Source organism: Narcine bancroftii, chromosome 9 (genome assembly GCF_036971445.1).
Source record: "Narcine bancroftii isolate sNarBan1 chromosome 9, sNarBan1.hap1, whole genome shotgun sequence".
Taxonomy (NCBI): Eukaryota; Metazoa; Chordata; class Chondrichthyes; order Torpediniformes; family Narcinidae; genus Narcine; species Narcine bancroftii.
Genome location: NC_091477.1, coordinates 50909365 through 50934712, shown reverse-complemented (window position 1 = coordinate 50934712; position 25348 = coordinate 50909365). Strand labels below are relative to the sequence as shown.

Sequence of the window (25348 nt, the reverse complement as noted above, 5' to 3'; positions counted from 1 at the left end):
GTTTGATATGTTCAGGTCTATATTATTGGAATATCTCTGTCCACTTAGTTTTTACAAGACCACGAGACCTTAAGATGTAGCAGAAGTAGGCATTCAGCCCATCGTACCTGCTCCACCTTTCCATCATGAGCTGATCCATTCTCCTTCTCAGCCCCACCTTCTTGCCTTCTCTTCATAACCTTTAATACCCTGACTATTCAGGTACCTATCAATCTCTGCCTTAAATACACCCAATGACCTGGCCTTCACAGGGCCCCGTGGTTGCAAATTACAGAGGTTCACCACCCTCTGATTGTAGAATTTTTTCCACATCTCTGTTTTAAATGGGCACCCTTCAATCCTGAAGTTATGCCCTCTTTTTCTTGACTTGAGTGCCATGGGTAAAAAAAGATCTGCCACATCTACTCTATCCAGGCCTTTCAACATTCAAAATGCTTCTAATAGGTGAATCGGTCTCGCAGTGTCCAGAGGAGGTAGAGATATATTACTGACGTTTCAGGCCTGAGCCCTTCTTTGAGGTATGTTAGAAAGAATTTAACTTGATCAGGCCCAAAACATCGGCAATGTAATTTTACCTCCTATGGATGCTGTAAGACTGGCTGAGTTCCTCCAGCATTTTCTGTGTTTTTGCTTCTATGATATCCTACCCATTCTTCTGATCTTCAAGGAGTAGAGTCTAAGAGCTAGCAAACATATGCTAATCCCTTCATTCCAGGAATCATTCTTCTCTAATCCCCTCCGATGCAAGCACATCCTTTCTTAAATAAGCAACCTATTAAAACTCCATGTGAGAGCTCAGTAGTGCCTTATAACGACTCAACATCACATCCCTACTCCTCTAGATATGAATGCCAACACGGCATTTGGCTTATTCACCACCAACTCAACCTGAAGGTTAACCTTCAGGGAATCCTGCCTGAGGACTCCAAGTCCCTTTGCATGTCCAAATTTTGAATTTTTTCCTCATCCAAATAATAGTCTGCTCCTTTATTCCTTCTACTAAAATGTATGACTGTACATTTTCCAACATTGTGTTTAATTTGCCACTTCTTTCCCCATTCACCTACAGTATCTTTGTATCCTCTTCAAACTTAGCCAGAAAGTCATTTATTCCACAATCCAAATAATTAATTTACAACGTAAAAAGAAGTGACCCTCAACACGGACACCTCCGGGACATCACTGGTAACGGTAGCCAATCAGATTCTACCTGTGCTAGTATCTTTCCTGTAATTCTGTAGGCTCTCATAAGTGGAACCTTGACAAAGGTCTTTTGAAAGTTTAAATTTACCACATCCACAGCATCTCCTTTGTCTCACCTGCTTGTGGTTTCCTCAACAAATTGGAGGAGGTGGGCAGACGAGATATTTCCTTAAGAAAAGCATGTTGAATTTGGCCTACCTTATCATGCACCTCCAGGTACTCCATAATCTCATCCTTAACCACTTCCCAACCACTGATGTTAGGCTAATTGGTCTATAATATCCTTCCTGCTGCTTCGCTCATTTTTTAAATAATGGAGTACGTAATTTTACATTCCTCCAAACTGTACCAGAATCCATTGATTCTTGGAAGATCATTACTAATATCTCGACAATCTCTATAGCTACTTCTTTCAGAATCTGAGGGTGCATTCAATCTTGTCCAGGAAATTTATCGACCCATGGACCATTCAACTTCCCGAGCACCTACTCTCTGTCAATCGTGGCTGAACTGACCTGGGCAGCTTTTAAAGTCAGGTATACTGCTAATATCTTCCACAATGAAGACTGATGCCAAATACCCATTCAGTCCCTCTGCCACATCCTTGTCTCCCATTACAATTTCTCCAGCATCGATTTGTATCAGTCCTATAGCATAACTATTCCCACCTCTTTTTTAGTCTTAATATACTTTAAAAAAAAGCTTTTAGTATCTTCTTTGATATTATTTGCTCGCTTCCTTTCAAGGTTCATCTTCTCCTTCCTTCTGATCTTCTTAGTTGCCTTCTGTATCCTTTTAAAAGCTTCCCCATCCTGTGTCTTCCCACCAATTTTTGCTTCCTTGCATACCTTTCTTTTGTTTTTATTTTGGCTTTGACTTGTCTTGTCAGCCACAGTTGTGTCATTTTGCCAATCAAATATTTTTTATTTTTTTGGAAGACACCGACTGGTCTTTATTTCTCACAGAAACCCCAGCCGTTACAGTCTGCCATCCTCCCCTCTTATATCTTGATTAAAGTGTTCTGAAACGTGCACTATAATTTTGTGGCATACTGTGGTATGATTTTCCTTGAACTTTCTCTATAATTTTAAATTTGGCTCTCACAAGAACACCTTCATCTTTAACATTTGTACTTCCATTTATATTTTTTCTCCCCAGGCTGAAATCTAATGCAGTGCTAATAAAATGAGCATGATAAATGAAGTGAAAACAACACACATCCAACCTCTTAACCTTTCTGAACTCCACTCCTCTGCCAACTGGAAATTCTGCAGCTGTCACTGGACTAAAAGTCTAAAGCAGCCCAGAGATAAATATCCCTGTGTTAAGGTTGGTGGGAATCAGACTATCAAAATATCCCAGGGCAATATCCTGTGGGATAGCCATTTGACAGAAACAATTTCCTCGTCAATGTTTAACTAAAGGCAGATTATCTCGTCAACTGTCAATTAATACACCTCTTTGGACACATTTATTGGCACAATATGAGCACAAATGGATTTTAGAGTGCCTTTGGTGGGGGAGAGAAGGGTAAGATTTTATGGCCTCGGAAAATAGGTGTGGAGCTTTTGTTTCTATCCGGTACTAATTTTGTACAGTGTGGCGATTACACCAGGGAAAGTGTTGCTGCTACACCAACATCTTACAGGACCTTTCTTGTTGAGCTTCATGGGGGAATTGCTCTCTGAACCAGTGAAATGGAAGTGACCTCTAACTGACAATGTGGGCACCTCTACTCCATCTCTCCTTCTTTCCTCTTTCTCCAGTATGATGGGGAGAATGAACAAAGGGCAGTTGGTCCTGCTCATGCTCCCAGTCCTACGCTGTTATCAGAGGATGGTTACTCATGCACCTGTGTATCAGAACAATTGGTACCGATAAAACAGAGAAACGCAAAAGCTGCAGATGCTGGAATCTTGAGCAAACAAAGATTTACCTGACCTGCTGAGTGCTTCCAGCAATTCTTTGTATGGTACCAAGTACAAGTCTTGTCATGAAAAGGTCCTCAGTGTCTCCTCAATCATGGCTTTCAGAACTACAAATTACATTAAATTGCTTGATATCCTTCCTTGATACCAAGCTCCATGCTTAAGGGGAGATATTAGATGGAAATGTGCCGATAATAGGCAGGTGATTGTTTGCAAGAGTCTCTGCAGCATTAAGGCACCCAATCGCATCACCATTGAGAATGTATGCACATTATATTCCACCTTGGAATTGAAAATGCACCCACAGAGCCATTTCGCATACAGCTCGTCATACTTTATTACAGGAGAATGTCAAAGGAGATTCATCAGGTGTTTGCCTGGGATGTGGTGCTTCAGTTTTGTGAAGAAACTCAATAGAGTGGGTTTGTTTTGTTAGAGTAAAAGAGGTTGAGGGGTAAGTGGGGGATCCTGATAGCGATATACAATACCTAATTATAATTGATAGGGTTGACAGTTGAAAAACGTTTCCCCAGAACATATATACCTCTCCCAAGAGAGCGTAGGTTTGAGGTGGGGAGGAAGAGTTTAGGGGAGATATACCTCAGAATGGAGAGCATATGTTTGAGGTGGGGAGTAAGCGGTTTAGAAGAGATGTACCTCATACTGGTGAGAATAGATTTAAGGTAGAGAAGAGGTTTAGGGGAGATGTACCTTATATAATAGAATGTTCTTCATTCAGGGCACAGTTCGAATGTGTTATGCATTGGATGAGGGGAACATTGAGGTCAGTAATCCCCCAAAACATTTAAGTAATATCTATCAGAACATTTGAATCACCATGTCATCAAAACCCATAAACCAAGTTGTAGTAAACGGGGTTAGTTTAGACAGGTTCTCGATGGCCGTCATGGATATGATGGATCAAAGGTCCTATTTCTGTGCTTCATGAGTCTTTGAACATTCCCACTTACCATATACATTGACATTGATCCCATTTTCTCCTGACCAGTTGTTGCCCTGACCCAATTCAAATCTGAAGTAGTATTTCCCAGTGTCCGCCTTGTGGATGTTTTCAATCTGGAGTGAGCAGTTTCTCTCATTCAGATCACCAATCAGCTGTACATCAGGGGACACTCTCTCCAGATTCATGTTGTTGTAGATTTCAGCGGCCTGGTTGTTATTGGGAAAGGGTGAGTTCTTCAGCCACCTGGCAGTGACTGTGGATGGGTCTCGGACTGGGTCAGGGTATTGGAAGGAACAGTTCAAGATTACGGTCTCCCCTTCCCAGGCGTAAACGGAATCATCAACCGAGACAGACCACTGGCAGAGGGAGCCTAGGAAAGTAAACACAGGAAGATTGTCAGAACTTGAAATTATTTGGCAATAATCCAGCTTAATCCATTTTAAGGAAAATATTACATTCAATATGTGATTGAAAGGCTTTGTGAAATTATTTGGCAATAATCCAACTTAATCCATTTTAAGGAAAATATTACATTCAATATGTGATTGAAAGGCTTTGTGACAATTTTCTTTCACATTACAGTGTTAGCAATCTGGGTTTGAATTCATTGCTGTTTGTAAGGAGTTTGTACGCCATCCAAGTATCCTCCCATGTACTAAAGGGGTTAGTAGGTTGATTGGTCACTTTAGGTGTATTTGGGTGACAGGGGTTCATGGGCTGGGAAGCCCTGTGTCCGTGCTGTACCTCTAAATTAAAAATTAAATGAATGGTTTTGCCCTGAATTTTCCAAAACAACCCTAAGACCAGTTTGGAATGATCTATTGCTCTTCCGATGTATCAAGCTGCCAGCCATTCTTCATTGATAAATCCTGGATTGTGTGCAACAGGCTGCTTGACAGTAGAAGGTATTTCACCTGCCTCCAGCAGCCATGCTGGTTATGAATTTTTAAAGGTTAAATTTAGACAATACAGACCCACAAGCTCGTGCCGCCCAGTATCCCAATTAAATGACAAGCCCCGTACGTTTTTGAAGGATGGGAGAAAACTGGAACACACAGAGGAAACCCTGACAGACACAGGGAGAACGTACACACTCCTTACAGAGCACTGGATTCAAACTTGGGTCACTGGTGCTGTGATAGCATTCCTGCTAACCACTATACTATCTGTGCTTCTCCCCCAAAAGATTTTAAAATGAAAGGTGCTATATAAATGTTATGAGCCCTCCTTACTCCTGCTGAACACACGTGCATTAGGAACAGTTTGTGTCTGTGCCTGTTACTTCAAACTATACATTACAGCAGTTGTTCTACAGAAACCCAAATTTGAATTTCCCGTGAATAACCAATCATCTGAACTACAACACCATCCAGTTTAGTTTGAATTAATTGCACATATGCATAAGGCAGGAAAAAAAATGAGCAAATCTGAAAGAACTATTGATAAATTAACAAATTCTCATCAATAGGCAATTGCATACAAACGTATAAAATTAGATGAAATTAAAAATTTTGAGAAAATAAACCTTATTTTCAATGTTTTCTCCTCACATTTCCCTTAAAAGAACTGACTAAGCTGAAGATATAATTCATCAGAAAGCAGCAGACTATCCATCAACACTATCCAGTTCTTTTGAACCAAGTTCACATGATATTCCATGCAGTGAACATCATAACAATATGTCCCTTGATACACTGGAGCAGTCCAAAGCTGTTCTCCCGGGTGGTTTCCTGGAATATAGGGAGGCTTACACTTAGGTCCCGTTTCCCCATTCAAGTCACACTACAAGGGGCATTTCCAACACACATTCACTCTGCCCACAGCCCAGGCTGAGAATTATGCATGAGCTCCTCCTAGGCATGAGCTCGCATTGGCCAAGAAGATGAGGGTAATCAATTATCTGCCACACTTGATTGACCATCAGAAGAAATAAGGTGGGAGAGGGAGGCAGAATTTTCTTTAAAATTAACTAAATCCAGGTTAAATTGATTTAATCCAGAAGTAGAACCTCCAATTATTCATTTTGGGGAAGAGGATTAAGGCATGTTTTAGTTGCAGTCTACATGGCTTTGAATTAGTTTTACAGGGTGCCAGAGCATGCAATCATGGCTTCATGGCCGGCCTGTTCATCGTGCTTTGAAAGAACTGTTCGATCAGACCTGCTCCCTCATTCCACACTCTTCCTCAAACCTCTGCAATGTTTTACTTTTGTGAAGTGCATATGCAATTTGGATTTGAAAATGAGTATTTTCCTTGCAATCCAGTGCATAATCTCAAGAGCAAAGCGTGCTTTCCAGTAGCTTGAGGCAAAAAAAATAATAGAATGATTGGCCGATGAAACGGAAGGGAGGATGAGTTGAATTTTTTTTAAATTTGGAGTTTCAAAAGTCAAATGAATTATAGGATCATGTCAAAAGTATACCAACAGCCAAAGCACCATACAAGGAGACAGCAAGAGCATAATGGCTCAAATGGGCACCTTCTCAACTGTACCACCCTATGATCTCTTGAGATTACCCCTAGTGGTTGGTGAACACTTACCCTGGATGAGACACATGGCTATAAGTGCCAGGGTGCAGTGTGCTGTACTCATTGTGTCAATCTCAGCCTCGATGGGATATGTACACAGAGCAGCTGGGCACAATCAGACTCATTGATACCTGCACAATGGACAATGGACCACAGTCAACAAAAAGATGATTTAAGACATGTTTAGCAATGGCTGTTGCACAAACTCCTACATCTGTCAAACCAAGCACTGAACTCCCATTGTACTTGAGTGATTTCTCATTCCTCTCCCTGCCTCTTTGCACAAATTGCAGATATGGAATGGCAGGGTGGAGAAAAAAGAACAGTTTTTGACAAAAGAGGTCCGTATTTTATGAAATAAAAACCTCCTTGTACTCTTCGAACTTTACATTCCCTTGGCCTTAATTTTTTTTTAGTGACTCAAATGGGATGGTTCATTTAGTACACCACTCCAAATAGCCACTCGATCCAGGGCAGGAAATACAACTGTGGAAGGCATCACCTGTACGTCTGATTTTTCCATGCCTATCATCATTTTTTTCTCTATGAAAATATTTACTTTGGAACTTGTTGATGCAACAATCCTTCAGCGCAACAAAAGAAATGCTGGATGAACTTGGTGGGTTAGGCAGCATCTGTGGAGGCAAAGGGTTTGTTGAATTTTTATATCAAGACTCTATCAAGGATGATGATATAAAATAACAACTCTCCCTTTCCTTCCAGAGATGCTGCCTGACCCACTGAGTTTTACCAGCAGCTTGTCTTTGGCTCTATATTCCAATATATCCAGACTCTTGAGCCTCCAGTTCTTGCACGCATTTACGCTGTGGAGTTAGTCTTTGACCATAATCTTCCTGACGATGATGCCCTGCAGCTTTGGCCACCATTTTCAATATAAATGGAACAAGTTCCACAGAAAAATTTGTTTTTGTAGTAACAACCAGTACCCATCCTATTACGATACTTTGACATATTTGAATTAAAACCAGCATGTTTTTCTAGAGGAATACAAGCCATTTGCACTGGCAATGGGGAGAGCCCAAAGCCAAGCTTCAAAGGGGGTTTTTAAGGGAGAGATTGATAGATTCTTGATTAGCCAGGGCATCGTCAGTTATGGGGAGAAGGCCAGGCAGTGGGCCTTATGGGCCGAAAAATCTATTTCTGCTCCTTATTATTTAATCATTCTAAGTGGATATAGAAAGCATAGCTTTGATAGCTCAAAAATGTAACGTGGATAGGAAACCAGCTGAAGAACCACATTTAAAAAATAGGCAGCAAAATGGCCGGTGTCGTACAAGTTCCAACTAGGATCCGCAAAAAAGCTCCAGGATTTTTTGAAATCTTTTTTTTTAATAAACTAGAACAGCAATTAGACACTGTTGGAACTTCTTGTTTAATGAACCAAAACACAGCCTAAACCTTAATTCAAACCTTCTCTTATTCCAGTCCAACAGAACCCATATCTTGTCCACTCCACACTTACCTCTCTGAGAAAATTCATATTATCTAAGATCATGTTCAGTGTTAACTCCTCTGGACTGCTATACTCCCCCGCACCCTCCTTTAATACTATTCTCCAACAACCCAACCCTATGTTTCTTGAACCGATGGCTGTTCTTGAATCTGATAACTCGTATTGAACCTCTCCTCCTATCGACTGCTTCAATCCACCTAACCATAGTTCAATCCATGAATTCAAATTCCCACCCCATAACCTTCTCTCATCTCTTATTCCAGTTCCTCTTTTCCAAAGTACACTCCAAACTTTGCGCCCAATCTAACTCTAATCCTCACTTCCTATAACCCACTCCAATCCCTCTGCTCCAAACCCTTCCTAATCTCTTACCCCAAGACCCTATCTGAAACCATGAGCACCTCCTTACTCCTTGGAATTTACATTGGGAGCCTGCCAACATATAGATCTTGTTTGGTTGAATGTTAAAGAAACCTGGGATCTGACTTCCATCCTATTCTAAGAAAATCTGAATTGAGAACTGTGTTTAAAATCTCAAACCCTCCTCTAATTCTCATCCCCCTGATTGCAGCTCCCATATCTCTCTTGAAGTCAGAACACAGAACTGCTGGAGGAATTCAACAGGTCTCGCAGTATCTGCAGGAGGAAAAGATATATTACATACAGTTTAGGCCCTGAGCCCTTTCTCACGGTGAAGAAACACAGCATATGAATTAAAGGCTGGGAAGAATGGGAAGGGAAGGAGGTCAGACCAACAGACAAAAGTGCTAGTTGGATAAGATAAAAGGTGAGAACTGATTTTGGCTCTGTTAAAGAAGACAGACAGAAAAGGGAGAGGGGGGAAGGAGAGAGAGATAGACCTAGAGGAAAGGAGAAAGAGGGAAGAAAGTGAGGGAGTAGTGGAAATCTAAGAAGTTGATGTTAATGCCATCTGGTTGGAGGGTGCCCAGACGAAAGATGGCGTGTTGTCCTCCAATTTGTGGGTAGCCTCAGTCTGGCAGTGCGCAAGACCATGGACGGACATGTCGGCAAGGGAATGGGGAGGGGAATTGAAATGGGTGGCCACTGGTAGATCGACACTATTGTGCTCTATGAAGCAATCTTCAGTCTACGTCCAGTCTTTCCGATATAGAGGAGAACACAACTGGAGCTTCAGATACAGTAGATGAACTGCGCAGATTCACCAGTAAAATGTTGCTTCATTTGATTGGACTGTTTGGGGCCAAAGGGTAGTGAGGGAGGAGATGTGTATGCAAGTAGAGCATCTCTGCCATTACAGCCACCTACTACATGATCTCTCCACTAGGAAATCGTAGCTTTTCCACCTATTTCTGAGACCTCAGGAGATGCTCCACATGCACCCATACCTCCTCCCTCACCACCCATTTTGGGCCCCAAGCAGTCCTTTTAAGTTTAGCAAAACTTCATTGTGAATTTGCAGGGGTAATTTACTGCATCCGATGCTTCCATTGTAATCTTCTCTAAATCAGAGAGATGGAATGCAAACTGGGAGATTGCATGAGCACCTCAACTCTGTCTGCTGCAATAGCATGGGTGTCCTAGTTGTCAGCCATTTCAATTTCCCACCTCATTTCCTTGGTGGCATATTGGTCCCTGGTCTAATGCACTGCCAGAATGAGTCCACCCGCAAATTGAAGGAACAATGCTTCATCTTCCATCTGGGCACCCTCCAACTGGGTGGTATTAACATTCACTTCTCTGGTGTCCATTAAACTGTCTCCATCTTCTTTCCCCTATCCTTTACTCAAGCTTGCTCTCTCTTTATTCCCTTTTCCCTCTGTCTCCTTTCACAGAGCCAAAATGAATTCACACCTTTCTTCTTATCATGTCCAATTAAAATATTTTGTCTGTGGTTTATACTCTTCCTCCTCTCATTCTTCTCTCTTTCTGTCCCCAGCCTTTAATTCAAACCCTGCGCTTTATCACTCATACCTTAAGAAAGGGCTCAGGTAATATATGTTCACCTCCTATTGACGATGCAAGACTGGCTGAGTTCCTCTGGCATTTCTGTATTTTGGCTTCAATCACACCATCTGCAGACTTCCATATTTCATTTTCTCTCTTTAAAGGCCAACTAAAACTAACGTCATCCCAACCCAACGTCTTGAATAATAACCTCTTTAGTCAAGGAGAACTGGTGATATTTGTAGCATTGTATCTCTGAATTGGTTAAACAAAATTCCAACTTCAGGTCATTTGTCTGTGTGATATTATATTACACACAGCAATGATGGCATCAGCTGTGTTTCAACTGCAGGCACCTTGTTGTGTTATACTGTATATTCTGATATTTGGGGAAGTTCCAGTGTAAGTGTAACTACATTAACCCGCAGGAAGGGTTAGACAGGAAGGGTTAATTTGAAGCCTTATTTATCCTTCCTACTCTTGAGTCGATTTTACACCTTTATTCACTTTGTCCACCACTTTGTTGAATATTTTGGCATATAAGTTGAGTCTTAAAACCCTCAAAAATCACTAAAAAAAATGGGGATTGACTAATACTTTTGAGATCTTAAATTTGGGTCAAAAACTATTTGATGCCGATTTGGCATATTTGTCGACCCTGGAAGCACCTCCCTGCCTCCGTTCCTCAACACATCCCCACCACCGGATGCCGCCATAACCCATCAAGACAACTACAATTATAGGGCCCGGGGTCCCTAATCCTACCCGGGAGCCTGAGGTCGCCACTCCTACCCAGTAAGCTGAGACCACTGCTCCTGCCCAGTAAGCCGAGGTCACCACTTCTCCCATGTAGGCCGAGCTCACCGCTCCTGCTGGGAGAACAAGGTTGCCACTTCTGCCACATAGGTCCAAGGTTCCTACTCCTGCCGGGAGATCGATGTTGCCGCTCCTGCCCAGTAGGCCGGGTTTTTTTTAACTTGCTTAATTTACAGCTTTGTAACTTGCGATTGGGGTGTTTAAAAAATATATATTTTGGTTGTTCCTGGTAGGCCTGGACAACCTGAAAAATGGGGGTCAGACATATATGCTGGATGTACCAATAAAACCATTAAAATCAGCTAAAAAAGAGGGATGACCTATCTACCGGTTGACTTGTACGCCTAAATATATGGTAACTTGTGTTCTTTGATGATTCATCAAAATAACTAATTCTGCTTTTATAACTGCCATTAGTTTTGATGATTTCAACAAACATTTGTTTCCCTCTCTAAACTAACACTTCTATAAAAATTGTACTTAATTAGCGATAAATTTCCAGAAATCTTGACACGCACTTTCTAAATTTAGTGTTTCTGCTTGCTCACTGATAACATCCATTAAACTTAACAAGATAAACTGCTATTCTGAGCTCACGCAATATCTTTTCAGGAATACCTTGAAGCAATTGATCTTGAACTCTAAAGCTTCATCCAGCTTCAAGAATTTCAAGAATTAAACTTTCTCACAGAAAGCAAGATTACAACAATCGCTGCATAATACACTTCTTTAAATGAAAGCATAAAGAACACTGTTTCACTCACATCTAAATAATACTTACAGTTCAATCACAGCTCTTTCCTTTGAAGTGGTACAAGAGACAGAAAATCCTCACTATGTAAAAAGAGGGCAATGAAGTGACGAGATTGAACCCTTGTCCCAAAACAGGAGCACAACAGTTTAAATGGCCTCTCCTCTCCTTTAAAGCAACTGATTATAAACTTGAAGGTCACAAAAACGGTCTAATCTCTTTTTCATATTTTAAACAAATAACAAAAATCATACATAATATGTTCATTTCCAAAAAACTTTGCAAGAAGAATTATGTATGTCAAATTAGCATTTTACAGTACAATGTCAAAAAGGCACACAGATACCCTTTGTTAGGTCAATCACTACTTTCTATTAAGAGTTATATTGAACAGAAAACAATAAATCGTTCTTACTTTTTCATCAAGACATGATTGAAAAAAATTCATTCCCCGTTAACCAGACATTAAGAGATATCATTACATCTTCCGGCACCAATCACATCCTCCATTGTTGTCAATCATCATATTCGACATTTTTCCAGTTACATTCCTTTTAAGAATGTTTTTTTTTGTCAGCAAACAAAATGCAAAGACAAATCGATGAGAATTCCTAACCTGCAGAGAGATGCTTTGGAGAATGTCCACTTCAATGGTGCAGATTACTGAGCAACATGAGGGATTGTTAGAGCTTTTGGGTGTGTGCATGAAACAGTGCAGACTGAGAATCACACCACTGGCTGCTCACCACTCACAAAGAAAGGCTTCTGAAATGAGAGAAGAAGCCACAATAGATGCATAGTTTACATGATGGGCACACTCCAGCATACAAGTGAGAGCGTGTCCGGGAGTGGGACACTCTCAATCAATTGTTTGTACTGCCCATTGCAGACACAGCCTCTGTAACTTCAACACAATGCAGTGCCTGGGCTGAGTCAAATCCTCCCCCAGCTCTGGCTATGTTCCTGGCATTGCAAGTCAGATCCGATGTTTGAAAGTGGACCTTATTTTTGCTGAGTGCTTCAGCTCTTAGGTTGGTCTTATAATGGGAATAGATTTTGATACTGTATAAGAAATGGCAATCACCATACATTCCTTTCCAGGTTATGGTTCCACTGAAGTCCATTGGTATCAAAATCTCCAGCAACGTGAAATGGCCCATCACCTCTCCCTCATCCATCACACATCATCATACAATCTTTTATGTATGGTCACTGTGGCCAATAAGGCCAGAGTTCTAAAAAATTATCCTAAAGCACACATCTGAGGTTTCTGCAATAGCGCCGCTGTTCAGAGAAGGATTATCAGTCTGGATCCTACAATGTTCTATTAGCCAGAAGGTGGTAAATCATTGCAATAGAGGAGGCTAGGTCATCGGGTATATTTAAAGTAGAAGTTGATGGATTCTTGATTACTAACAGTGTCAAATGTCATGGAGAAAAGGCAGGAGAATTGAGTCGAGGGGTTGAAAGGAAAAATACATCAGCCATGATTCGAGTGGCAGAGTGGACTCAACGACAAAATGGTTCAATCCTGCCCCTACATTTCGTGAGCTTATGAATAGGTTGGAAAAAGTCCTGGAGCTCCCTCTCCAGTAGTATTGTGGGTATACCCACACCTCAAGGACTGCAGCGGTTAAAGAAGGCAGCTCTTAGGATGGGGCAACTAAGCACTGGCATAGCCTATGAAGACCAAATCAGATTTTCAAATTACAGATTTTCAGATTTCAGATTTATTATCAGATTTATTCTTTATTATCAGACTGTAGTCAATAAAGAGCATCCTGATATATGTCCGGGTGTGCCAGGGCTTTGTTTAGAGCCAATGCAATGGCATCTATGATAGGTGAACTGGAAAGTATTCATGTCACTGCTCAAACAGGAGTTGATCTGCTTCAATGCCAGCCTTTCAAAACACTTCATCACTGTTGATGTAAGTGCTACTGGCTGATAATCATTAAAACAGGTTACTGCACTCTTCTTGGGCTCTGGTATGATTGACTACTGTTTGAAACAGGTGGGTACCACACCTTGCAGGAGTGAAATATTCATGATATCCGTGAATACATTGCTAAGTTGGTCAGCACAGAATTTTAATACTCGGCCGGGTACTCCGTCTGGGCCGGATGATTTCCTTGGATTCATTCTCCTGTAGACAGCATGCACGTCATCCTCAGATACGGACAGGATGGGATCTTCAGGGGATTTGAGTGGCGGAGGGGGATCTTCGCTGTTATGATCATCAAATCAGGCGTAGAAGGCATTGAGGTCCTCAGGGAGAGAAGCTTTTCCATCTGCTACTTCATCAGATTTGGTTTTGCAGCAGGGCTTGGCATTTAGATCTTGCCACAGCTGTCAGGTGTCATTATTATTCATTCAAATCCTTTAAATAATAATTAAAAAAAAGAACAGTGGGGCTTATATCTGCTCACATTTAGAAGTGCGAGAGCAGATCTGACTCAAACATAAAATATCCTGAAAGCTCGAGACAAGATGTTTCCTCTTTGTAGGAATCCAGAATGAGGAAATGCAATATATTCCATTTGAATATTTCCTCTTTTTTTTAGGTATATTTTTCTTGCACCTTTCCCTTCCATTTCTTGCAGAAACCAAGATTCAAGATTCAATTTATTGTTATGTGATAAAGACAGTGCAATATTACACAAAATTTGCTTTTGTCTGCCGTAAGGCTTCGACAGAAATTGCCTGAAGCGCCTTTTACAGTCAGAGAAAGAGAAGCAAAAGGGAGTCCCCCTCCAGAGTCACCACGTGTCTATCGATTTGCCTCCAGCTCTCCTGCAGCCCCCGCAGCTGCACAGAGACCAGTCCAACCCATCAGCAGCTTGAGCTCCAGATCCAAATCTTGGACACGATCATTGCTGCTCTTCCATCATCCCCTACTAGAGCCCCTTCCACTCTACTTTTGCCAGTTTCTCTTTTGTGCTACTCTAATTCCTTTTACTGCACTGAAATACCAACGCATCTGACTTTACGTTCAACTTGTTAAATCTTACATTGAACAATCTTATCGCGATCAATGCCTACTAATGTTTCCTTTACTTCAAGGCAGCTCTCTAATCACTTCAGGGGCATCATTCAACACCCAATCCAGTACTGCTGATCCCCTTGTGGGCTAATCAATAAGCTACTCTAAAATGCCATCTTGTAGGCTTTCTACAAAATCTCTCTCTTAAGATCCAGTCTCAACATAGTTTTCCAGATGTACTTTCATGTTAAAATCCCTCATGCCTATCATAACATTGCCATTCTGACACACCTTTTCTATCTGCTGATGCAATTTGTCCTCATTGCGGTTACTGTTTGGTGGTCAGTATATAACAGCCAACAGTGTCTTTTTACCCTTGCCATTTCTTAATTTAGCATTTTGGTGTGTTTTTACATTTCTTAACTCAACCCACAATCATTCTACATATTCTGATCCTATGTCACCTCTTTCTAGTGATGTAATATTGTTCCTTACCAACAGAGCCTCTGCTTACCTGCCTATCCTTTCAATATGCTGTGTATCCTTGGATATTCAGCTCCCAGCGACATCCATCCATTGTAATGTTGCAATGAAGTTTGAAATTAAGTCATGGACAAAGTTACATAACTGAATGCCAACTACTGAAGGGTCAACAATGAAAGGACAAGGTTACACAAAAGAAATTTTGAAGATGTAGGAAAGCATTTTGAGTCATTCAGTTTTACAGCAGGGAAAGAGGTCCTTCAGCCCCATTTGTTCATGTCGACCAAGATGACTAGCTGAGTGAGTCTCATTTGCCTTCATTTGGCCTATATTCCCCTTGACCTTTACTATCCATGTGTCTGAATAAATATATTTAAACATTCCTGTTGCACCTGCCTTTGGTAGCTTGTTACATATATCCACTAACCTCTGGGAGAAAAGGTTGCCCTTCGGGTACCTTTTAAATCTTTCCCCTCCTACTTTATATCTATGCCTCCATGTTTTAATTTGCACAGTGGGCTGGAAGTTTCAAACTTTCCTTCTAGTCTAGTTATGATAGGCAGAAACTATGTCAGCATGAAAGAAGTCAACATGAATCAAAGAAAAGGGGGGTGATCCACGGAATCCCCTATCATCATGGTAGCTGCATCATTGCCATGTAAATTGATGTTCAACACTTGCTAAACTCAGCAGAGCCCAGCAATAAATAGAGCCTACACTAAAACCCTACTACTTCATAGTTCCAGCCACTGAGTTCGAGTCTGACCTCTGGTGCTGTCTGTATGGAGATTTCCTGTTTTCCCTGTGAAGCCAGGGTTTTCCCCAGGCACTCCAATTTCATTTTATTTTGCATGAACTGCAGATGTGAATATTTAAAAATGTAATATAGAGATGCAGCATGGTAACAGTCCCCACGAGTCCATGCATCCCACATTCACCAAATAACCTACAAACCCAATACATTTCTGGAGGGTGAAAGAAACTCATGCAGATGGGGGAACATACAAACTCCTTACAGACAACGCCAGATTCGAAGCGGGATCGTTCCAACTGTTATAGTGTTGTGCTAACCGCTCCACTAACCCTGCCACCCTTGCTTATCCATCCTTTCAGATTTATTACCTCTTTCTCTATCTCATGGAATATTATGGTAATTTAATTTGTACTCATTATTGGTATATCTTGCATACTTGTGTGGCTAAAGCATGTAAACATTTTGATGCAACTGTCCATTGTACTTAGATGTAAATGAAAATATTCATTCATTCATTCCTCCTGCACCCTTTTGAGAGGTTGATTGGCTCAAGTAAATTAACCCTGGTTCAGTTGAGTCTGTACTGGGTAACAAGGGGATGAGTGCGATGGATGGGCTTGCTTTGAAAGCTTGATGGGCCAAATGCTCTCTATTACATCACATGGAAAATATGAGAAATGTGGAAGAAAACTACTCTTCTTCTTGATCAAATAGCCCTTTATTGGTCATTTTAAAACCAGACTGAAAGTGCAGTACACAGTTAAAACAAAACGAGACAGTTCCTCCAAACCACAGGGCTACATAAAACAACACAAGACGACATAAAAATAGCGTAAGGCAACACTATGACTATTACTACACCAGTCGACAACCTACACAAAGCCACATAAAGTGAATAACGCAGTGCAAACTATACAGTAACTAATAAAAATCGAGACAATAGGCACAGTAGAGACAAGTTATAAATAGATTCTAAAAACTTTTGTGCATATCTCTTAAATTAAGAAGTTCAATGTCATTGTTCAAAATCAGAGATCCAAGTTCAAATTTATTGTCAGAGTACACACACAACATCACATATAACCCAGAGATTCTTTTTCCTGCTGTACAACCACTATACTGGCTGCACTCCTACTGGCCCTATTGCAGGGGGAAACCACTGTACCTGCAGGTAGGTAACCTGAGAGAATGGCCCCACCCGTCCGCTATCAATCACCGGCCTGTATAAAGACTCGAGCTGGCCCCTTTGCGAGCCAGTCTGGCACGTGGAGCCAGGAAGGTATAGAGATCTGGTGTGTACAAGCTTAATCAGCTGATTAAGACCTATTGTAGAGTCTGTGGACTTTGTGTCTGAAGTCTTCGCACAGCAATGCTCACACTTGCGGACCAGAATTTCTACTATATGCAAGAAAAAATGTACATTTACAAAAGAGAGAAATGTAAATGAAGGAAAAAAATATAGCAAACAGTGCACCACCAAAAGGAAAATATTCAGTCAAAAAAAATGTGCAAAGTAAGTGCTTTTAAATGAGTCCCTGTTGAGTTTGTTGTAGAGGAGTCTGATGGTGGAGGGGCAGCAGCTGTTCCTGAACCTGGTGGTGCGAGTCTTGTGGCACTGACACCTCCCTCCTGATGGCAGCAGTGAGAAGAGAGCGTGTGCTGGGTGGTGTGGATCCTTGATGATTGCTGCTGCCCTCTGATGACAGCATTCCATGTAGATATTATTGATGGAGAACAGAGTTTTGCCTGTGATGTACTGGACTGTGCCCATTACCTTCTTCAGGGCTTTCTGCATAGAGGTATTGGTGTCCCCATACCAGGCTGTGGAAAGAAAAAGTTTGAAAACCACTGTTTTAATTGTACCTAATTGACTCATTATGTGCACAGTTTCATGACTCCAAAGGAAATGGGCCAATGACAATTTTTCTCAAGCAAAATGTTTCAGTAACAATTGGGTCTGGAGCAGTGATTCTCATCCTTCCTGTCCCACTCACATTCAACCTTAAGTAATCCCTTATTAATCACAGAGTCCAATGGCATAGGGATTACTTAACGTGGTATGTGAGTGGAAAGAAAAAGAATTGGAAAAACACTGGCCTAAACAATGGAAACTACAAGGGGAGTTGGAGTTGGCCAGGGTGGACTGGGAACACAGACCATATGGAGGGATGGTTGAGGAACAGTGCAAGACTTTCAAAGAGATTTTTCACAGTGCTCAACTGAAATATATTCTGGTTAAAAGCAAGGACAGTAATGGTGAGATAGTCAGCCTGGGATAACCAAAGAAATAAAGGAAGGCATGAAACTAAAAGCTCGTGCATGCAAAGTTACCAAGAGCATTGGTAAACTAGAAGATTGGCAAAACTTTAAAATGTCTGAGTTACAGGCATTTTCTCTGGAGCGTAGAAGATTGAGAGGGGACTTGATAGAGGTGTTTAAGATTTTAAAAGGGACAGACAGAGTAAATGTGGATAGGCTTTTTCAATTAAGAAAGGGGGAGATTCAAACTAGAGGACATGGTTTAAGATTGAAGGGGGAAAATTATAAGGGGAACATGAGGGGAAATTTCTTTACGCAGAGGGTGGTGGGGATGTGGAATGAGCTTCCAGAAGACGTGGTTGAGGCGGGATCATTGGTTACATTAAAGGAAAGACTGGATCTTTACATGGAGAGGAGAGGACTAGAGGGGTATGGACCGGGTGCTGGTCAGTGGGACTAGGAGGGTGGGGATTTGCTATGGCATGGACTAGTAGGGCCGAACTGGCCTGTTCTGTGCTGTAAGTGGTTATATGGTTATATGGTTATATGAACTTCAAAGCGAGCAATAAAGAGAGGGAAGGTAGACCATGAGAAAAGATTAGCACAAAATATAAAAATGACACTAAAAGTTTTAATAATTATATAAATCGCTAAAGGGTGGCTAAAGTGAAGGTTGGCCCCTTGGGAAATTGATAATGGATAATGAGGAAATGGCTGAGGCTTTGAACAACTGTTTTATGTCAGTCTTCACGACGGAGGACATGTCTAACATGCCAAGACAGATGTTAAGGATGTGATGCGAGCTGAATGCAACAGCTATCACTAAACAGTGTGTACCCAGAAAACTTAACGGTCTAAAGATAGATACGTCCCCTGGTCCTGATGGAATGCATCTGAGGTTACTGAAAGAAATGGCAGAACTTATAGTCGAGGCTTTGACCAAATTCCTCTGTACTCTGGGCATGTCCCAGTGGCTGGAAGATGCCAAATGTCACACCACCATTCAAAAAAAGCAGGGAACTATAAGCCAATTAGTTTAACACCTTTGGTTGGGAAAGTGATTGAAGCTGTCATTAAAGGAGAAATACCAATGCACCTGGAGCAAAATGGATCCATCAGGTAGATGCAGCAAAGGCAGGTCCTGATTGACAAAATTTACTGAGAATATAACACACGTAGCAGAGAGAGGGAAGCAGATGGGCATTGTCTATCTGGATTTTCAGAAGGCGTTCAATAAGGTCCCACATAAAAGACACGTACAGAAGATAAAAATACACAAATGCTGGAGAAACTCAGCAAGTCAAACAGTGTCTTTATGTAGCAAAGGTAAAGATACATCACCAATGTTTCAGGCTTGAGACCTTCATCAAGGTGTGGGGGAACTCAAGCCCGAAACATTGGTGATGTATCTTCAATTTTGTTACATAAAGGCACTGTTTGACCTGTTGAGTTTCTTCAGCATTTGTTTGTTTTCTCACTTAACCACAGTGTCAACAGAATCCTGTGTTTTACCTCTGTACTGAAGATAAGATTGCATAGAGTTGCCGGTGATGCATTTGCACGGATGGAGGATTGGTTAGCCAATTGAAAATAGAGAGTTGGGGTGCAGGGTTGTTTTTCTGATTGGCAATTGGTGGTAGATGGTGACCCACAGGGGTTGGTGTTGGGCCTGGAACTGTTCACAGTATACATAAATGATCTGGAAGTGGGGACAGAGTATAGTGTACAGATACACAATCCTTTATCCGATCATCTAAAATCCAGAAAGCTCCAAAAACCGGCAAGCGGCAAGGGATGGTAGGACGAGTCGGGCAGGCGAGGGGGAGTGACCGGCAGCATGAGTCGGACAGATGAGAGACTAGCAGCACAAGTCGGGTGGGCGAGGGGGGGAGGCCAGCAGTGTGAATCGGGTGAATGCGGGGGGGGGAGAGACTGGCAGCGTGAGTCAGGCAAGATGGGGGGGATACGGCAGTGTGACTGGAAGGGGTGGGATTGGATATGGCAGCACAATCCGGTGGCCTTAAATCTGGTTTTCCAAAATCCAAAATTCAGAACACACTGTCCCCCAAGGGTTCTGGATAAAGGATTGTGTACCTGTATCTAATTTGCTGATGAGACTAAATTGAATGGAAGAGCAGAGGATATGGAAAAGCTGCAGAGAGATACAGATAGGTTAAGAGAATGGGGAGGGATCTGCAGATGGAGTACAATGTTGGCAAATGCGAGGTTATCCACTTTGGAAGGAAAAATGAAAAATCAGAATAATACATAACTGGCAAGCGATTGCAGCAGGCTGCCATGCAGAAGGACTTGGGAGTGCTTGTGCATGAATTGCAAAATGTTGGTTTGCAGGTGCAGCAAGCCATCAAGAAGGCAAATAGAATGTTGGGCTTCATTGCTAGTAGGATGGAATTTAAGAGCAGGGAAGCTATGCTGCAACAGTACAAGGCCACATCTGGAGTACTTCATTCAGTTCTGATCTCCTTACCTGAGGAAGAACGTAGTGGCTTTGGAGGCGATCAGAGGAGGTTCACCAAGTTGATTCCAGAGATGAAGTGGTTAGCCTATGAGGAGCGATTGAGTGGTCTGGGACTGTACTCACTTGAATTGAAAAGAATAAGAGAGGATTTTATAGAAGCATATCAAATTATGAAAGGCATCGATAAGATAGAGGTAGGCAAGTTGTTTCCATTGGTAGGGGAGACCAGAACTAAAGGACATAACCTCAACATTTAGGGCAGTAGATTTAGGATAAAGAGGAGATAGCATAGTTAGCGTAGCTATTGGTGTGACGCTTAGTGCAGCGTCAATGATCAGGTCTGGGGTTTGAATCCCGTGCTGTCTGTAAAGCATTTGTATGTTTTCCTCATGTTTGCATGGAGGCTCTGGTTTCCTCCCACAATTGGAAATGTACCGGGGTTGTAGGTTAATCATGTGTAATTGGGCAGCGTGGACTCGTGGGCTGAAATGGCCTGTTACCGTGCTGTTTCTAAAATGTAATAAAAATTAAAATTTTTGAGGAGGAACTGCTTTTTCTAGAGGGTGATGAATCTGGAATTCACTGGCCATTGAAGCAGTGGAGCCTGCCTCAGTAAATATATTTAAAACAAGGTTGGATAGATTTTTACATACTGGGGGAATTAAGGGATATGGGAAAAGGATGAGCTTATAATCAGATCAGCCATTTTCTCATTGAATGGTGGAGCAGGCTTGATAGGCCAGATGGTCTACTCCTGTTCCTATTTCTTATCTTTGTTCTCTGCTTCTCCCCCAATATTCCCCCCCCCCCCTTCTCTTCCTCTCATTCCCCCTTCCTCTCTATTCAGACCCCTGTCTGTTTTAGCTTATACCTGAGAAACGGCCGAGGCCCATTTACTTCCTGTGGATACTGCCTGGCCTCCTGAGTTTTCTCCTGAGTGCCAACCTGTCTTTTACATTTTACTGGATTAAAATCCAAACCAAATACTTCTGTGGGTTTTTCATTTCACAAATTTAAAAGTACTGACTTCTCAACAGCATTATTAAAAATATGCTAAAATCCCACACAACCAGTGTGCTTTTCAGTCTTTATTATAGTAGGGCATAGGGATAATACTGTTTGTTTTGCACTCCTCCCTTTCCCCTTTGTCAACGCAGTTCAACAAAGTTTACCAGGAATGCAAGTTTTTTGCTCTGTGGGAGGATTAGACAGCAATTATTCTCCAAATACAGGATAGTAAGATGTGTTAAAATTATGAAGAGTTTCAATTTTATTGCTTTTTTAACAATGCAATATGAAAGAAAACCATTCCAACCATTGAAACTCATGCCACCTAATTACACAAAATTAACATGTGTGGAGGGTAGCAAATAATTAACGTTTGAAGGGTAGCACCCAGAGAAAACCCCTGCAGGCCATGGAGAAACTCTTTACAGTAGTGCTTCTCAGTCTTTTTCTTTCCACTCACATCCCACTTTGTATTTCCTCTGTCATCGATGCTTAAGGTGGGATATGAGTGGGAAGGGAAGGTTGAGAATCGCTGCTCTAGACCCCAATTGTTACTGAAATATCTTGCTTGAGAAAAATTGTCATTGGCCCATTTCCTTTGGAGTTATGAAATGGTGCATGAGTCAATTAGGGACGATTACAACAGGTTTTCAAACTTTTTTCTTTCCACCCACATATCATCTTAAGCAATCCCTTACTAATCACAGAACACCAATGGCATAGGGATTACTTAAAGTGGCCAGCTGTCCAGCGCATGACGTCCTGTTTTGCGGAAACTGCCAAAATGTTTGGCCTGGAAGTCAGCCTGAAGAAAACTGAGGTCCTCCATCAGCCAGCTCCCCACCATGGCTACCAGCCCCCCCACATCTCCATCGGGCTCACAGAACTCAAAACGGTCAACCAGTTTACCTACTTCGGCTGCACCATTTCATCTGATGCAAGGATCGACAAAGAGATAGACAACAGACTCGCCAAGGCAAATAGCGCCTTTGGAAGACTACACAAAAGAGTCTGGAAAAACAACCAAATGAAGAAACACACAAAGATCAGCGTGTACAGAGCCGTTGTCATACCCACGCTCCTGTTCGGCTCCGAATCATGGGTCCTCTACCGGCATCACCTACGGCTCCTAGAACGCTTCCATCAGCGCTGTCTCCGCTCCATCCTCAGCATTCATTGGAATGACTTCATCACCAACATCGAAGTGCTCGAGCTGCAGAGTCCGCAAGCATCGAATCCATGCTGCTGAAGACCCAACTGTGCTGGGTGGGTCACGTCTCCAGAATGGAGGACCATTGCTTTCCCAAGATCATGTTCTATGGCGAGCTCTCCGCTGGCCACTGAGACAGGGGTGCACCAAAGAAGAGGTACAAGGACTACTTAAAGAAATCTCTTGGTGCCTGCCACATTGACCACCGCCAGTGGGCTGATATCAACTCCAACCGTGCATCTTAGCGCCTCACAGTTCGGCAGGCAGCAACCTCCTTTGAAGAAGACCGCAGAGCCCACCTCACTGACAAAAGACAAAGGAGGAAAAACCCAACACCCAACCCCAACCAACCAATTTTCCCTTGCAACCGCTGTGACCATGCCTGCCTGTCCCGCATCGGACGTCAGTCACCAACGAGCCTGCAGCAGACGTGGACATACCCCTTCATAAATCTTCGTCCGCGAAGCCAAGCCAAAGATAAGATGTGAGTGGAAAGAAAAAGGTTGAGAACCACTGGCTCACAGAAATCGCCAAATGCTATTATTTAACCAATCTTAACTCAATGCTTCACTGGCGTTGAAAGTGGGTTGAGCTGACAGTGCCCCCCAAATAGAGTTTACGTAGAGAGAAATTTTAATAGAGCTTTACACAACATTTAGTCAGCATATAAAAGCAAGCTAAACCATACCACTTCACTGCATTGCTTGTGAGGCTTTAAGTATTTAAATATTTAATCACGCCAATGTCCTGATGAGCTTGCTTCTCTGCCTGTTCTAGTTTCTTGTGAAGGATGCAGCAAAGTTTAACCTTCATCCTGAAGACATGCAAACTCTTTCATGCTTTGATGTCAACCATAATTTGTCACACACACATCTAAGACCTACCTCAAGTACTCACACATCTTTGGTTTACACGTTTGTAAACTTGCAGATCGCATCTCAAACAAGTACACCTGGAAAATAAAATGGAACCAATGGGGAGAGAGGTTACATAAATGAGAAAAAAATAAAGTCAATATTGTTGGATTTAAAGCTGTCTTAGAGAAATTTGATGTTTTTCTTCAAGTTTCTGTTTTGCCTCAACCTGGCTGAGACTTACATGTCTGCATGTGGTGCTCAGGGGAATTGAAATCACTGGTGACAGGAAACTCACATTTGTACCCATAGACAGAGTTCAGGCACTCACTGAAGCAGTCATCCAATCTAGGTTTCACCCTACTAAACACCAAATACGTTGAAAGCCATGGATTAGGTTGGACAATATTTGGAAACACCTTTCTTGAAAAGGGATAGAAGAATATTAATGTGTGTGTGTTGGAGTTTTTATTTTTGAGGATGTATTGACTACAGTGGATGGAGGGGTACAGGAGGACGTTGTACACTTAAATTACCAGGAGATTTTTTTTAAGATTCCACATAAAAGATCTGCACTGAAAGAAGCATTGAGTTAGGGGTAATGTATGAGCATTGATAGAGGATTGGTTAAATAATAGACGGGAGGGAGTTGAGATAAATGGGAATTTCTCTGGCTGGTATTCAGGGTTGAGTGGAGTGCAATAGACAACAGTGCTGGAGAAATACGGTGCTGGAGAAAACCCCTCCCTCCTATAGAGAACATCTATGGGGAGCGCTGCCATTAGAGAGCAGCAGCAATCATCAAAGACCCACACTACCCAGCACATGCTCTGTTCTTGCTGCTGCCATCAAGAAAGAGGTCAAGATGCCACAAGACTCTCACCACCAGGTTCAAAAACAGCTGCTACCCCTCTACCATCACTCCTCAGCAATAAACTTAAATCAGGGACTCTTTTAAGGGCTCTTAATTTTGCAATTTATTGGGTTTTTTTCTTGCTGTATTGCACAGTCTGTTTAAATTTATTTATTTGTTTATATGTATACACATCTTCTTTGGCACTGACTTTTGCACAACTACTTAGGGCTTATTCTGCCTTACCCACTAGTAAAAGAATCTCAGGGATGTATGCGATGTCAAGTATGTACTCTAACAATAAATATCAACTTGAATGGAACCTTGTGAAGATTTGTCAGGGACATGGATTTTCATGAAGAGAATTCTGAGATATGGTGCATGGAGCTGTGTCTACATGTTATCATTATTTGCAGGCAAATGAGATCTGTAAATACATGAACTCACCTGTTGGTAAATAATTACTAAATTATGAATGCACATCCTGACTCACAGTATACCTGCAGGTAAGTATAACATGGAATCAGGAAGACAAGTGGGATGCCAACTTTTATAGCAGGATCTTGGAGAAGACTCTGAGTGGACCTCATCTGGAGTCGGGTTTCTCTCTTCAGTCCCTGTATTCCCCTTGGCACCAGTGGATTCACTGAGATTGATCTGTCAATCCTGTGAGGAGAAATAGATGAAAATGGTCTTGTAATTAGAAGTTACCTGATGCCTCGAGGGATTCCAAGAGGGATTATTTTTTCGGGCAGCTGTAAGGAATGGGGAATCCAGAGCTTTGAAAATTGCCTTTGCAAGAGAGTTTAGCAATTTAGAACTATAAGGAGAAAGAAATGCTGCTCATAGATTTGTAAATCATTGGAATTCTTTT

General features: G+C 41.8%; 1 protein-coding gene and 1 long non-coding RNA gene across 3 annotated transcripts in view; one reads left to right on the top strand and one right to left on the bottom strand.

Annotated features, from left to right (window-relative positions):
• Nucleotides 1-6749, bottom strand: part of LOC138743619 (B-cell receptor CD22-like) — a 50205-nt gene extending 43456 nt beyond the window's left edge. For both annotated transcript variants that reach the window (XR_011344959.1, XM_069899145.1), the window contains exons 1-2: nucleotides 6637-6749; nucleotides 4103-4465 (exon numbers count right to left, since the gene is read on the bottom strand). Coding sequence is in view for 1 of the 2 variants with exons in the window: in XM_069899145.1 (XP_069755246.1) it covers nucleotides 4103-4465; nucleotides 6637-6688 (415 nt within the window). In the remaining variant the exon portion in view is untranslated. The remainder of the gene's footprint in view (nucleotides 1-4102; nucleotides 4466-6636) is intronic.
• Nucleotides 1-25348, top strand: part of LOC138743621 (uncharacterized) — a 109095-nt gene that overhangs the window by 47173 nt on the left and 36574 nt on the right. The window lies entirely within an intron of this gene.